We start from the raw sequence: 16,664 nt of genomic DNA on the forward strand, positions 1-16,664 counted from the left end.
CCTTCCTCCAGGCCTCTCTTTGACAACAGCCTGTCCTGCTTCCAGGAAGCCTGGGATGGGATCAAGGACTGGTGAGTCTTGACGATAGTCAGCAAGGGGTATCCCATCCAGGTTCAAACTGTTTTTATCTCCCAAGTCCCTCTTCAGAGGCCTTTCTCGTCAGAGGCTGAGGGCGTCCACCTCTTGCCTCACATAAATGGGAGAGGTAGAGGAAATCCGCACCCCCACAGAGTTCAGGGGCAGGGGACTTCATTCCCACTGCATCCTAATTGCAAAGTTGGGAGACTCCACACTTTTTTAGCCATTGCTTCAAATTCTGCATGGTTACCCTGGACTTCATAATCTCCTCTCTGGATCCCATGGACTGGCTCACTGCTCTTGACCTTCAAGATACGTATTTTTCCCATCTTAATCCTTCCAGCTCATGGATTCCTGGCAGGAACATCTGTACTATCAGCAGAGTTCTACCCTCTGGTCTCTCAGCATGCCAATAGGTGTTCACCTAAGGCCTAGCTGTGGCAGCTGCCCACCTGAAGGCAAGGTATCAAGGTGCATCTGTAATGGATGATGGGCTGGTTGGCACAGAGGAGCTCCCCCAGCAAGTGACCGACTTGCTTCAAAAGAAACTAAACTGCTTTTTAGTCACCAAAGTGTGGAATCTTTGTGAACAATAACTTGAATGGTTACGTATAGTAACTGTGATTCTTTAAGATGTGTCGTCCACAAAGATGCCATGACCCACTCTCCTTCCCTGATGATTGGAGTCCTGCTCCTAGGGGATCCCTATTGGAAGGAATGGCGTATGGGTGCAGCTGGCCCTGCCCGCTTAGCTACAGGGAGCAAGGGGGTGCTTGGACTGCAGATTTGGCCCCAATGAAACATTGCTATTGAAAAAGAAACTGGACTTGTGCACATTGGGCACCTGCATGTCAAGAGTAAAAGCGGTGTGGGTAACACATCTCAAAGAACCATACTTGCTCTTCTTTCTGAATCCGATTCTGCCCTCAGACCAACTCTTAAGAAGTAAGTAGTATATGAGGCTTGAGGGGAAGATTTGGCCCTTCAGTTTAATTGGTTTAATCCTGTTCTGTTAGATAATTCAGCGGATTACCTGGGTCAGCCCACCTGCTATCACCATGGAGTGGAAGCGGAAAGTAGCTCAGGATGCTATTGAGAGCCTCAGTGCCTCCAAGCTGGCGAAGAGCATCTGCAGCCAATTCCGGACCAGGCTAAACAGCTCTCATGAGGCTTTTGCAGCCTCTCTGCGACAGGTAGGTGTGGGGCTGTGAGGTGGGCAATGCAAAGGCAGAGCACCATGAGAAGAAACAAATTGGGGGTTTCTGTGTAGTGCCACTCCGGGAAACCAGAACTGTCACAAGTGAGATGGCCCAAGGGTGGGCAGAATAGTCAGCCCATTGCTGTTCTCTTCAATGTGGAAGTATTGCCTACCTAGTGGGAGACACTCTGGCTTGTGATGCTTTGGCTTCATCAGCATGGCAAGCTAACTGGGAGCCCTCCCTACAGTGAAGTGGGTGCCGTAATTAAATGACCCATCTTGAAAATGGGACCCCATATGATCCAGTGACTTACCTTGCTTTCACCTTTTGCTTCTATGTGAGGCATGTGACCATATAGAATGACTCTACACGTACCATCTCTGGCCTTCTGTCTTGGTAGCTAGAGGCTGGCCATTCAGGCAGGTTGGAGAAAACGGAAGACCTTTGGCTGAAGGTGCGGAAAGACCATGCCCCTCGACTAGCCCGCCTCTCGCTGGAGAGCAGGTCTCTGCAGGATGTGTTGTTACACGGTGAGCACCTATACCCGATCTTCTTTCCAGAGTCTCTTGGGAGGGTGTATTGGATTAGTTCTGTCCTGCTTCTGCAGGGATTGGGGGAGCAAGGGCAAGGGGGACTCCTCATCTAGCTGTAGATTATTATATTAGAATAGTGTTGGCTTGAACGCTAGTTTTCTTCTGGCTTTGCTTCTACTTGACACCTACCAACTAAGTCGAAGTATTGGGTATGGTTGCTTCTAATCCTGCAGGCCTGTGAAAGGGAAAAACCTCACTCATCTTCTAGTATAGGACTTTGTGGGAAGGCTGATTGGGGGCAGTAGGATGGATAGCTAAAAACAATTAGTTTGTAGATTCAAAACTGGGAGAGTTCTGGGGAGGGGTGTTAATTAGAGAACTCTTTGCAAGGCTAATTGTTTAAATCAAATATACTTCAATGCTGTGCTCATTTTTAAAAAGAAAAACTTTACAACAAATTTGTGGGCATAACAAGAACTTTTAGGAAGGCTTGATAAAGACGCAGAGATTTGTTTTGAAGACCATCTTAAATCCTCTGAAAGACTCCCTGGGACGATTCATAGGATTGATAATGGGATATAGAACCTTCAGCCTCTGTGGTTATGGGATCAAACCCAGACTCTGTGGGTACTGACCAAAAAGCTTGTCTGAGGGTTATGTGGCTTGTATGCTGCTAGCTGGAATGAGAGTCCTGTTCACTTACAGACTGTTGCTAGATGTCTCCTGTGTTGGCAGTCTCAGATTAGACAAAGGATTGAATGAGCAATGAAGATAGAACTCCCCTTTTTCCTCTTTGGTACCTCAGCATATGGGGGTGAGTCTCACTTGCAGAAGAGTCCAGAGAGAGCTTGTACTGGGCTGTTACTTGTTCTGCATATAAATATTGTGGCCTATACCAGTTCCAGTCTAGCACTGACCTAACAATTTAAACTACCTGATTTCAAGAAGGACCCACCTACCTCCCCCTGAATGTGAAATACTAGTCCAGTTCATGGCATCATCATAGCCAGATACTTATGCTAGAGGGGGAGAACATGGAAACTTTACCTCTGATCAAACTGACACATTGCTGTGTGTTTGCAGGTAAACCGAAGCTAGGCCGTGAGCTGGGCCGAGGGCAATATGGAGTGGTGTACTTGTGTGATAGTTGGGGGGGCCATTTCCCATGTGCACTCAAATCAGTCGTCCCTCCAGACGAGAAGCACTGGAATGACCTTGCACTTGAGTTTCACTATATGAGGTGTGTATTGGTAAACTCTCCTCTAATCTGCAAATGCCAACTGAACCTGGTTAGATTCTAGTAGCTACGCAGGCTGGCTTACATGGCTTGAGGCAGAGAGACTTTGGTCCAACGTAGTTCCTTACCACTCCCAGTGACTTGGTCAGTGCTGAGGATTGCCACTAAATGCTGCACAACTTTGAGTGAGGACTAAATAACTGTCGATGCTACTTGTAGAATAGATAAGACAGTGCAAAGCTCACCTGCTGCCCCGCCTCATCTCTCCCCAGGGCTGATTCTCTTGTGTCTGCAATACTCCCATTCCCTGCTGCTTCCTGCAATAAAAGTCAGTTAGTATTGCATGGTGTTGCACAGTTCTCACTGTCCTGGCCTTGGTATCTGATGTACTCTCTCTCCCTTCATCTAGTACTGAGCACTCTTTCGGCCCTAAGTGTGCTAGTCTGCATTCACTGACTAAAATGACAGTGGGATGACCGTGTAGGAAACGTAACCAGCCTTGACTGTGTAGAGCTGCCTCTGCTGCAGTGCAGACCTCCTGTTACAACACACTGACTCAGTGATCTGTCCTTTGCTGTAGCCAGAGTGGTGGTAGTATTGTCAGTCATCTCCTGCTACACTTGTTAAGAGCCCAGATGTTGGGTGCCTTGTAAAGAGACTAGGCTTGATTTAAGAGGGCAGGAGGGGAAATAGGCAGAATTGTAATCTAGGGGAATATAGTCACATTGTCTATCTGTTGTGCTGATTTTGTTTCTCCAGGTCTTTACCAAAGCATGAGCGACTAGTAGATCTCCATGGCTCCGTGATAGATTACGGCTATGGGGGAGGTTCCAGCATTGCTGTCCTACTGATAATGGAACGGTTGCACAGAGATCTCTATACAGGACTAAGGGTGAGAAGGAAAAATGGCTGGAAGCACCAGCTGAACTCATAAACTGGTGTAGAAGAAAGTTATTGGTCTATTTTACCACTTGCAGGTGTCATTTTCCTCAATATGTTTATAACTGACTTTAGTCAGAGCAAGTATGTGTTTAGCAATACATGGAAGGCATGTCATGCATCCATGTACAATCTCAGCGGCACTCAGAGTGCTTAGAATGGCAAATTACTTAACTGTGACTGTTGCAAATTTTGTGTTTGCATGTAAAATGTAGCTTTAGCTAGTTCTGGTCTGTGATTCAAACAGTCAGGAACCTAAATGCTAAAGTGGACAGTATCCTTGATTTGTAAAATTTGGGCTACAGAACAACCATAAAAATACATCTGAGCACATCCTTGGAGAACTTTTTGACATAACTGGACCCAGTTTTAATTATGGAAGCTCCTAAACATTATAGATCCAATTCTCCTTTATATGAAGGCCCTCTTATACAGCTGGAGAGGTGTAAAGCGACGTTAGTGTAGCTGAGAATTCAGGCCTGCAAATGGCCATTTTAAGTTGGCCTATTTTACACAGGCTACCATACTGCCAGTATCAGTCTGACTGTGAAAGTCCCCTAAAAGGGAAGTCACTAGCTGAAGGCTCAAATGCTAGATGGAATCAGTACTTGAATTTCCCAGGGTATAACTCTCGGCTTTTATGTGAGAGGTCCTGTTCAGGTGACTTTTCAGATTGCTGTTTGCGGCTATGTTCTGTAGCACCTTACACTTCCAAAATCCCTCTCAGGCCAGAGAACATTTTTGGGGAATCACTTCACCCATGCTGCAAAACTGAAGCACATCCTACTGTGGGGTGAAACACAGCAGCTGTCTAACAGAACAGTGATCCTAGACTATTTAGACCAGAAAGTGAAGAACACTCTCTTTTTTTTGCTTGACAAACCCAATTGAACAATTGGTGCTTCAAACTGTTGTAAACAGCACAAAGCCGGGATGCTGTGCCCTGTGTCAGTATAGCAGTAGAGCAGACCAAACTTAGTTTGAGTTAAACACATAAAGGCATAAAATATAGGAATAAAAAAAAACTAGATTGTGTGCTGTAGAAGTGAAAGGAAACAAGACTTCTTGCGGTAGTGATCTTAAAACCAACATCTTCCTGAAGATCTTCTAGTTGCATTACTGTAACGGTTACATAATGCTTCAGTGTGGCTTAGACTACTGTACTGTTTTGATCTGGCCTGTATTGGTAAAGGTGGCATAAAAGATGCTGCATCGCTTGATCTTTAGCAGCAGACAACTTGGAATGTCTCGGATACCTTACTTTCAGAAGTCATGTGGCCTTTTTGCTGTTGGCCCATCCATCCCTTTCACCTTGCTGTCTGCAGTCCTGGCTGACTCCATCAAGCAGTTTAGTAGCCACTTTGGAAGTAAATAGTGGGATCATGACTGAGCAAAAGAAATAAACCGACTAGGATAAACAGATACCATGTTCAGAACCTAGTGAAACTAATGTACCAGGATCTTGGCAACAAAAGCCGCTCATGCCAAGTCCATTCCATTGCCTGGCATTCACCCATGGCTCTGGCAGGAGCTCCTTGCATCTGTTAAAGGGTCAGTTAGTAGCTAGATGGCATTTACCGGGAAGGACAAGGAAATCCCACAAATACAAAGTAACTTACATTTCTAGGATTATTAAATCATCCTGTGTGCCTCTTCCTCAGGCTGGGCTGATACTGGAGACACGATTGCAGATTGCTCTGGATGTAGTTGAAGGGATCCGGTTTCTGCATAGTCAGGGGCTTGTTCATCGGGACATCAAACTTAAAAATGTATTGGTAAGGGAAATCTTTTTACACTTCACTTTCTTTTGGTTAGTCCCTAAAAGCCTTTTTCTCTCCACTGCCAAAAGGGAACTAGTAAATCGTTCATAGCATTGACAGTAAATGAAATAATGGCCTTATTCGTTTAGATGTTTCTGTAAGAAGACTTACGAACAAATGCCTTTCACTTTGATAGCACTCTTCATGAACTCTCAAAACACTTACTACAAATATCAGTGTTACAAGGTCCCTGTGAGCTGTAGAAGCATTATTAATATTTTGCAAGTGGGATAGTGACTTGTGTGAGGATAGTTTGTCACAGCTGGGATTAGATTTAGGACTTTCTGGTTCCCAGTCCTGGTCTCACACTGCTAGACCATACCTCCTGGTTAATAAAGATGTAAAAACTTGTCATGTTAGTTAGGACAGAGTCTATAGCATAATTCAGAATAACGTACATAGAGCAAACTCCCAACAATTCAAACACGAATACATTTTGTAAAGTTGCTTTTAATATTAAAAAGCCAATAAGAGGATTGAAAGCATGATTAACCATCACCTGATGTATGGATGGCTCTACAGCTTGACAAAAAGAATCGTGCCAAAATCACAGACCTGGGATTCTGCAAGCCTGAGGCCATGATGTCTGGCAGTATTGTTGGGACACCCATCCATATGGCTCCTGAGCTCTTTACAGGTAAGGTGGTGAATGGAATCTCCTATTGACTGTCTGCAGTTCCAGTCCCAAAGGCCCAAAACGCTGTACTTTTATCTGTACCTTTTAACTCTTGAGAGGGAAAAACCTAGTCAAAACTGTGGTAGACTTCAGTTGCATGTGGTGTGTATTTAACTTCACCTTCCTGTATTTTCAGTCTAAGTGATGGTCATCTCCATTCTTTTTTCCTTTATGAGAAGAGCGGTTACTGTGGGAATCATATGGCCTACAGAAGTCAATAACAAATTAATACATTGGAAGGGCTATTGGAGGTATTTAGTCTCTCTGGTATAAACCATTTAAAAAAAAAAAGTCCACTGTATTTTTAGGGTCTGATAAAGGGTTTCATACAAATTGTAGAGCAAGTTTAATACAAAAAGTTGGGGAAATTCAGAGTTGGGGATGACATCTAGGCTTATTTCCCATCCTCAAGATGAAATAAGTCTTGATTCAAAATTTGACTCTCAGCATTATGGTTCTAACATAAACTATTTTTCCTTTTTAAACCCCCCCCCCCCTTTTTTTTTTTAATTTAAGCCTTTTTTTTACAGTAGTTCCTAGAGGGCTCAATCAGGATCAGAACCCCATTGTGTTAGGTGCAGCACAAACATGTCACCAGGAACAGCATCTTTTAAGATTAGACTGATCACAGCAAACCTGTTTGTGTGTGTACTTCAAAGGGTAACATGCAGATGCTCCTGATTTAATAACAGTGTTCATAGTTAACATGCTAGGTTCTGATCCTGAAAAGACTTAAGCATCTGCTTACCTTCTGTATACTGTAAGTAGTCCCATGGGCTTTAATAGCACTGCTCTGTGTGTAAGTCTTTGAAGGAGTGGAGGCCTTAAGTTGTTTTCATGCTGTACAATAACACACACACCAAGCTGTGATGCAAACACTCAGATTAGTTTTGTACCTTTCATTTTATGTTGGTTTCAAACTCTGGAGACGTTCATTTGTCCTGTTGATCAAACCTGTTTGTTGTTCATTTGCCACAGGGAAATATGATAACTCGGTGGATGTTTATGCATTTGGTATCCTGTTTTGGTACATCTGTTCGGGACATGTGAAGTTACCAGAGGCCTTTGAGAGGTGTGCAAGCAAAGACCACCTTTGGAACAATGTTAGAAGAGGTATGTATGACTTATGCTGTGTTACTGTTAGGTGATCTAGTACTGTGTGAAACCTCCTGGAAAAGTAAATCCTTTTTACCCCCTTCATTTTTCCTTAACTAGGAACTGCATTTCCAGTCCTAGCCTCCCTATGGATTTAGTGGCCTTTGAGTAAAAAGTGCACTGCAGACTGTCACCCTCTAAGAGTATAGATGGGTAAATGGCACCTGACACTTTAGAGAGGAAAAAAGATTAGCTGGAATCTGGGCAGACTTCAGTGGGATCTGCTGAAGGCATGTCACCAAAAGTCTAACTGAAATCTCTCTAGCTACTGGCAGGGTTCTAAAATAGCTTCCGATAAAACACAACCTGTCCCTGCTGATTACGGTCACTGTGCTAGCACAATGTTTTAAATGCCATTCTTGCCTCAAAAGGATGATGTATTAAGGTTAGAAGGTAGAGTAAACCACATCCCAGAAACAGCCAGACATGGCATAATCCTTTTAAGGAATGCTTAATTCCTTGCAATTTCCAGACGCCATCAGAATCCTTCACCAAACATTTTTTTACAATGGAAGACTGTCTATTATAGTTTCCCATTCTGAGCAATTAACTTCTGCTTCCCAAGTTAGAAAATAGTTTAACAGGGCAGTTGCTATCCTGTGGTAGCACATACTTTCTGTGATGAATCTAGTATAAGAAAGTGTCAGTGCATTACCCTTTTTAATTCCTGTCCACAACTTTTCCATGTATGAGAGAGACTAAATCAAATGAGTGAGCCATGCATTTGCTCGGAAGGATGCAAGATGTGCATTCGGTCTCGTGTTCCAGGACTGAGTTCGGCAATTGTGGGCTAGCAACTGAAAAAGCTCTTTCCCCTGTACTGTTAAGCTTTTTCCTGTGGCCAACTGCTTCAGTGGAACTGAATCATGCACATCCATACTTGGCTTGGTGCCTCCTGCCATTACCAGCTGTGAGATTTAACAGTACACACTTCTACGGCTCCTAAAACCCCATCTGAAGTGACTGGGGAAACTGTGTTGGGCACTGTATTAATTTAGATGGACTAAATGGGCCAAAAGTATTAATGTAACTCAGTATCAGAGGGGTAGCTGTGTTAGTCTGTATCCAGGGCTGGCTCGAGGCACCAGCTTAACAAACAGGTGCTTGGGGCGGCACCTGCGGCAATTCGGGCGCGGCAGGTCCCTCACTACCTCTAGGAGCGAAGGACCTGCCGCTGAACTGTTGCCGCCAATCGTGGCTTTTTTTTGCTTGGGGTGGCAGAAATGCTGGAGCCGGCCCTGTCTGTATCCACAAAAACAACGAGGAGTCCGGTGGCACCTTAAAGACTAACAGATTGATTTGGGCATAAGCTTTCGTGGGTAAAAACATCACTTCTTCAGATGTATGGAGTGAAAATTACAGATGCAGGCATTATTATGATCATAATATATCACAGTAACCTATCACAACAAATGTTGATGGGGAAAAGGTAAGAGAGGGAGGTCAGCAGACTGAATTAGTCCAAACAAAAATCCCTATAGCTATAACCCAAGGACTATGTTAAGATTGTGCCTGGTAGACAAAAGTGTAGAACTAAATATCAGTAAATCAAAACTGGTGTGTCAGAAACTAGGTCTAATTGGTGGACCAAATCATGAGGTGATGAGCTATAACTCACACCACTCCCGTCTGGGGTCCATAATGAAAAGAGGCTTTGGGGAAGAAAAAAACTGGCTATGAGAGCGAGCTTCACCACCCTGGCTGCCACCCCCCATGATCTCTTGGGTTCCTGGCCTTCATCATCCTGATCCTGAAAGATGTCCTGACCAGACCAGGACTGAGCGGGGGACCCAGATGAAATCACCAACTCTACCGGCTCCAGCTAAATCCCAAATACCACCTGGGATGAAACAGGATTGACTTTAACCACCACCCGCCCATCTCAATTAACTTCTCCTTTCTCCCAAAAGGACAGTTATTTACCATGTAAAACTGTCAAACAGAGGGATGGCCCTTCTAAAACGCTTCAGTGAAAGGGAATAAGGGATATTAATTGAAAGCCCTATTTAATACTTTACATTTCAATGGTTTGAGCATTAGCCTGCTAAACCCAGGGTTGTGAGTTCAATCCTTGAGGGGGCCATTTGGAGATCTGGGGCAAAAATCTTTCTAGGGATTGGTCCTGCTTTGAGCAGGGGGTTGGACTAGATGACCTCCTGAGGTTCCTTCTAACCCTATATTCTATGACTCTATGACTTTTCTGTATCCTCTATTAAAGGTTAAAAGGATTTTAATGGTGTTTGCACCATATCACTAAGTGACCGGATGTCCCTGTATACCAAACCCCAGACCTTGTTTAACACTGTTACGATCTTAGGCTCACTTTTCCCAGGGAAGCCCCTAATGTTAGGATAAACTTCTAGGCCCAATTATCACAACAGCACCTTCTTTACTAGGAGTGTCTTGAAAACGCCTAACATTTACTCCTCCCTGGCCACTATAATCTGAGCCAAAGTGACTAACAGCAAAGGATCTCCTATGCCTATTTAGTCAGGATTTTCTAGCCGTTACCAGCCTGTTCTTTCTTTCCATTTTCCAGGAGTACGCCCAGAGCGCCTCCCTGCATTTGATGAGGAATGCTGGCAGCTGATGGAAGCTTGCTGGGATGGAGACCCTTCCCAGCGTCCCCTCCTGGGCATTGTCCAGCCCATGCTGCAGCGGATCATGGACAGACTCTGCAAGTCAAGCTCTGAACAGTCAAACAAAGGGTTAGATGATTCTACTTGAAGGAAACATGAAAGAACCGTTTTATTACGGGAGAACTCTGACCCCCTTCTTGCAGATGTCTTCTTTGAAGAAGTAGCTCTTGCTGGGTAACAGGAGTTGCACTGGAGCAAACAAAAGATGTCTCGCCTCTGAGAGCATTATGGACATTGCAACTTGGGTAGCAGCCAGAAAAATTCCACTCCAGTACACAAGTTACCCCGGCACTCATTTTTATTACAAAGATGAGTGAATAAATAAAAGATGGAAAATCCAGGCCATTTGGACTGCAAGGGATCTCTGCTAATCCCCTCCAGACTGACCAAAAGAAAAGCATCTGGTAGCAACTGAGTTACTAGGGATTTATTACTGCAGTTCTCACACAGTGGTAACAGTTGAAACAAAACATCTTCCATCTGCTGCTATCTGTGGTTGACCTTTAGTATATCCACCAGCTTTCCTTATCTTCAAAATTGAGCTTGGATGGTTTGGGGGACAAATAACAGTAACTACCTGGGGTGGGGCCCTTAGGCTACAAGGGGTGGGGGGATATGAGTGTCGTTATGCATTAGCTGCTTACAACACTCGGTATGTTTACATTGACAGGATCAAAGCATCCACACTTTACCTAAGGGGGAATTTCCGCATTCCACTGTAACTGGAATACCCCCAAATCATAAGCTATCTGACTTTTTTTTTTTTCCCTCTTACTTACTCGTAACCTAAAAGACCACTTTTTATAAACAAGTTATTGCTTCAAATAACTCTGCTTAATAGTGGTTGTTGGGGTGTCTAACCTGGCCTTTCTTTTAGTCTTTTGGTAAGATGGGGACTTCAAACAAATGGTTCAGAGAAATTGCACATAATATTATAGAAACACAAAACGTCATTAGCAACTATCGACTGATGTCCAAACCCACTGGAAAATTACCAGTTTGTGTTTTTAACTAAAATGCTTTCCTTGTTTTGAACTAAGTGTAAAGGCAATGACCGTTTTAAATTCTGCTATCGACATTTTAAATAAGATTTCTTCAACTTTTTAAAGTCATTTGCTGGGTGAAAAAGTACCCAAGGGAAAACAGGTCTGCCATTCTTCAGTGGGGAGTAGAGAGGTGCAGGGTTTGCTGTGTCCACATCTGATTTCTTCACTTCCTTGGGCTTTGCAGTTTGGTTGTATTAAAAATTGGAGATCAATTGCAGGGTGTGTGTGGGGCAGGACAGTCTTGATACCCCTTACATGAAGGGCTCCTTCTGAAAACACACCCTTTCCACAGTGTTTCCTCTGCATTTGGTTGGGCGAGGTTGATACTTTGAAGTGCTTCGGGATAGATGGGGGGTAGGAGGAGGGAATCTGAATGGAGAACACATTTTGTATGTGTGAGGAAACTGATTACTTGGCAGTTTGTCCCTAGGTATAACAGCACACTCCTCCCCACCACTGCAGGAGATGGGGCAGGCAGTGGCTTCATTTTAACAGGAAATCTAGCATGCCATGTGCAAAACCATGCAGGCATGTGAAATTATTACACCTTGCTGCTGGAATTTACTGGGTGGTACAAAGCAAGATTATGACCAGTCGCCTTTTGCCCGTTAAACAGCTTGAACAAAGGAGAGGGATAAATAACCCTGCAGTGTTACTCAACAGTCTAGTTTAACCCATCTTCTGCATGCAATAAAACTAAAATAATGCTTTTTAAAAAAGATTGCTTTTTTACTTAACTACAGACGATGGCATAAAAACTGTTGTCATAGTTCCATAGACTGCAGCCTCTCCAGTAACTTGAATGGAAATGGGCAGTAGCTATAAATCACATGCACAGAAAAACCAGTCTCTTTTCAAAGCAGGATTATTACTAGGAACTTCGCTGCCTTGGTGTATATCTATGCCACCAATGACTTTAACAGTATTAATCCGTTTTATATCCGTTTACTTTGTCCTATGGTGGCTAGTAACTACGTTGAGAACTAGAAGAGTCTAGGTCAGTATTTTTGCAGCTATAGACATAGTTTGTGTAACAAAACAAAAAAAATAAATGAATAAAATTTAAATCTATATATGCAATTCCAGAAATGTCTTGTATAGCTTTCTCCTTTGTGGCACCTTCCTGACTTTTATCCTGTGCCTTTTTAATGCTGATTGTAAGTACTTTGAAGTCTTTTAAATAATTCCCCTGGGATTGTTTTATGTATCCAGCACACATAGGCCTGCACAAGTTTTCCCACATTTAATACACAGACACTTTCCTACACAGTGGGTTTTCTGTTTTTTTTTTCTTTTTCCTCTGTTGGGCACTTGACCTGTTGCAAAGCAGATTTCACATCTTTTTTGCTTCAAAAGTAAGAACTCTTCATTAAAGCAAAAGAAAAACAAGATGCGTAAACGATCCCATTAAAAGGCTCTACTAGGTAATGATGTAACCAAAGACAGTTGTATGTGAGTTTAATTCTAGCAGATTGAAAGGCAGTAACAAACGTGGATATTCGTTAATGTTGTGTAATTGACAGCTAGCCTTGTATAGAAATACACAGAGCCTATCATATGAAGCAGCCTTCATGGCCTGTGGATGAATAGATAGATGTACTATAAAATACTTAAACACTAGACTGTAAAATGTACCCTCGCTGTTAGGCATATAGAAAGAGCTCCATGTTATTTAACAGGAATTCTGGTGGCTTCTATTTGTATGTGGACCCAAATCAGTGGTGAGTGCCAGTAAAATAGTGTCATCATTGTCTTATTTTAAACAAGACTCTACAAAAGACAGAAATCCTTCAAAAGGCTCAGGCTGACTTAATGTGCATTGCAAAAATATACAAACTAATGGCACTCTTTGCCCCCCAAATCCACTATCCCTACCCAGCTTTCACTTCAAGCCTCTCTAAAGATGCACAGGTGGGGTTTAGACCTAAAAAGATTTGAATAGAAGCTTTTGTTTACTAAGCTGCATTGTGAGGTTTACGTTCTGCCACTAATTTGGTGGCCGTACCAGGTGCTCTAGTATAATGCTTATTCTTCAGTCAGTGAGTTGGAAGCATGTAAAAATAGGATAAAACTAGTTTACCGAGCAAACGTAGTTGCAAGGTTAAGACTTAAACTTGAAAGCTGCTAGTAGCTTACTGTGCAAAGATAAGAGCCACTCATTCCTGACTGATTTACCAAGGTAGCAACTTTTCAGCTATTGCTCTGTCCGGGATGGAAGTGGCTCGATTGTTTCATACACTACATATTGTGGAATGAGATGGAAGAAAATGCTTCCTAAATGCAGTGGAAGACTGGATCATAGCAATGCTGGAGGACTCCAGCCTCAGTGTTCTAATGCTTTGCCACTGCTGTTACTCACTGTATAGTTGTCGCATGTACTGTATATCTGGATCCGTAGGACATTTCTTTGGCTGGGCAACTGCTGGTTGGTGGGTGGGAGAACCCAAACATCTGTCTAAACCTATTTGAGAGGGTTGCTAATTACATTAAGCAAACTCTACAGCTTGCTTGTTCCTTTTTAACTAAAAAGCAAGCTGCTCCAGTTTACGCTTTGCACATTGTTTTGAATGGTGATACTAGCCTCTTTTCCCCTCCACAGCTTCTCTTTGGAGGGGGAGAGGATATTTACATTTATATTGGTTTACACATGGTGACAAGTTCTGTAGAATTTCAGAATGGGATTGAGTAATCCCTTTGCATCCCTTGCTGAAGGAATAGCTGTTCCCTACTGTTCTCCTTTCCTTTGTGTTCATATTGCATTCTCTGGACTTGCTGGTCCTACTTGAAGATCTAAAAGTGACTTGACTTTTTTTTTTTTAAATACTTTAATATTACAAGGTTTTTCTCTCTAGGAGAAAACAGGAGCACATCTGCATTTAAAAACTCCCTCAGGGGCTTAAGTAGCACTAATGTTAAAGGTTTTTATTTTTACTTTATGCCCTTTATTTTGGGAGCCTGTTGAGCTTTGGCTGACCTGAAGTTCAGTGGTGAAAACTGTTACATTTTCGGGGTTGGGGGAGAAATTAAGAACTGTACAGCTCCATTGTAATGTCTTTAGATTTTGTATTGTTTTTTTTTATTTTAAACTTTAAAGAACTGATGTATATTACATTGTTAAAGGAAAAGGTAATGAACTTACCAAGTGTGTAGGAAAAAGTGCAATAACCAAGAAATTGACATCAAGAACCAACTAAAATTTTTTCCATTTGTATTATAACTTTCTGCATTACTAATTTCCTTTCCTTACCAGGTCCATATGTGTATTTTTAAGAGACGCAACTGTGGGTTAAGAAGGCTTCATTTAGTGCCATTATCAACTGTCTGTTTTATAGATATTCTATATAATTGTTAGAATGCACAGAGCACACTGTGCTGTATAATAAAGGTCACATTAACGTTTTATGTTTTTGCATTGTCTGGCTTGCTTTCCCCCTTGACGATACCCTCCCACCATATGTCTCTTCAGATAAAGTCCATAACCCAAAAGTGCCCAGGAGCATTTGCTGAACTCCAGTGAAATGCCGCAAAGCTAAAGCTAGCCCTTGGGTTTGACACTGGTCTGCCTCTTATACCAGTGTAAATGAATGACTACACTGATGTCATTAGAGTTGGACCTGCATAAACCTGCTCTGAAATAACGTTCCTCTTGAACTCTGCTAGGGAGAATACTTTGTAATGGATAAGTAGTGCTCTGAGCTGATGCTTTCTGCACAAGACCCTTATTTTGGTCATGCTCCCTTTCGGTCGAATGCTGTCTTATCTTCACTCTCAATAAGCTTTCCAAATTAAGTATTGCTATTATGGCTGTAGCTTTTACTGAGCAGAGTAGCCAGAAGAAGTTTGTTCCCATCTGGTAGCTATGAGGGTTGAACTCTGTTATCTAGCTAAAACTCCTGTAATAACCCCATAGTGCTTCTCCGCAACTCAACCTTCTAAGCTCTCTATCTCCCTATCTAATCATCAGCTTTACATAAAGTGAGAGCCCAAGCAGAATGAAATGACTGACTTGGTAACCGGCAATAAATGTCTTTGATCTTACAGGTAAGTTAGTAAAACGTACCTCCTGCCTGTGTCTGATACTAGCACCATTGTCTCGTCTTAGTTTCTCTTTTTGTATGTGTGTGTTTGGGGGTGGGGTAAGGTATCGTGTCACCTAGTGAGTGGGAGATCTTGCCCCTTACTTTTACTAGTTTGTCAAGTTTCTTAACTTGTCCTTCAGAAATGGCCCTCTCCCTCTTTTTAAGCAACTGGTCTGCTGGAGAGCAGAATCCTCTATTGCAGAATCCTATAGCAACCTATCGGAGGAGTGATGTGAGAGCCACTTTACTGTATGAATGGAAGCTGCTTATCAATGTCTCTAGACGTGTGCTTCGTACAGGTCCAGCTTCTCTTTCAAAACTGGACTTAAGTTAGTGTCACTTTATCTAACAAGAAAAATGAGGAGCACCTTAAAGACTAACAGTCTGTGGATACAGACTAACAGGACCTCCCCTCTGATTCTTTAACAAGCTCCATTACAGACCTTGTTAACCAGGGCCAGAGGGCAGGGTAGTGCAGTGCTAAGTTGCTTTTACCAATGAGTGGGGTTAGCTATTTAGGGTTTGTTTTTTTTATCACTTTAATAAAATTTTTAAAAGGTGTAATGTAGAGTGATATTGTTAATCAACTACAAGAAAGGGACCAAGAGGTTTTCTCTGTTGGATCATATGAACTGGAATCATTAACTCTCTGAACATTAAATCTCACCAAATGTCTGTACTTTGACCCATCAACCTTTTATCCCCAATCAAGGATATTGCAGATTATGTATTCCTTACGCCACTCGATCTTAAACCAAACTTTGCACCCTCGATAGTCTGTAGGTTATTCCCTGATAACCAGAACCTTCTATGCTTAAACTCTGCGCCCTTCACTTTTCTTAACATTATCTTAATAAATTTTTTAAATCGCTGTGCAGGAGGAGAACAGAATCAAGCTCTTGAATGCTTCTTACACTCCTACAGCCACCCCCTGGGGCTATTGTACAAAGCAGAGCAATGCCCAGATCAAAAGTCTGAGCGTTAGAGAGAGCTGCAGAGCTGGTGCTGTACAGCATCTTATGAGCCCCGAGAAGAGCTTGCCCCCACCACCGCTCGCTCCCAGCAGGGAAGCGAGGAAGCCAATTAGCATAGAGCTCCTCCCACTCTCCCGCCTCCTCGGAGCTGTGCCAGAGCCCCGCCCCTGCCATCTCTCCCTTGTGTACCCGGAACCTCACTCTCGGCTGTCTGCTCCAGATGGGAACCTTTTCCCCGGGCACCATTGCGGGGTGGCCGCGGCGGTGCCTGACTCTCTAGTCCGCGGCC

The 16,664-nt window shown here is 43.0% G+C and overlaps 1 protein-coding gene across 4 annotated transcripts in view; it reads left to right on the top strand.

Moving 5' to 3' along the window:
• Positions 1-14,722, top strand: part of DSTYK (dual serine/threonine and tyrosine protein kinase) — a 58,951-nt gene extending 44,229 nt beyond the window's left edge. For all 4 annotated transcript variants that reach the window (XM_054027130.1, XM_054027131.1, XM_054027132.1 and 1 more), the window contains exons 6-13: positions 1,095-1,271; positions 1,678-1,807; positions 2,894-3,050; positions 3,807-3,939; positions 5,648-5,761; positions 6,329-6,443; positions 7,461-7,595; positions 10,177-14,722. In XM_054027130.1, the coding sequence (XP_053883105.1) occupies positions 1,095-1,271; positions 1,678-1,807; positions 2,894-3,050; positions 3,807-3,939; positions 5,648-5,761; positions 6,329-6,443; positions 7,461-7,595; positions 10,177-10,364 (1,149 nt within the window). In that variant the 3' untranslated portion in view covers positions 10,365-14,722. The remainder of the gene's footprint in view (positions 1-1,094; positions 1,272-1,677; positions 1,808-2,893; positions 3,051-3,806; positions 3,940-5,647; positions 5,762-6,328; positions 6,444-7,460; positions 7,596-10,176) is intronic.
• The last annotated feature ends 1,942 nt before the right edge of the window (positions 14,723-16,664 follow it).

The sequence above is a fragment of the Malaclemys terrapin genome, chromosome 4 (assembly GCF_027887155.1).
Source record: "Malaclemys terrapin pileata isolate rMalTer1 chromosome 4, rMalTer1.hap1, whole genome shotgun sequence".
NCBI classification, from domain to species: Eukaryota; Metazoa; Chordata; order Testudines; family Emydidae; genus Malaclemys; species Malaclemys terrapin.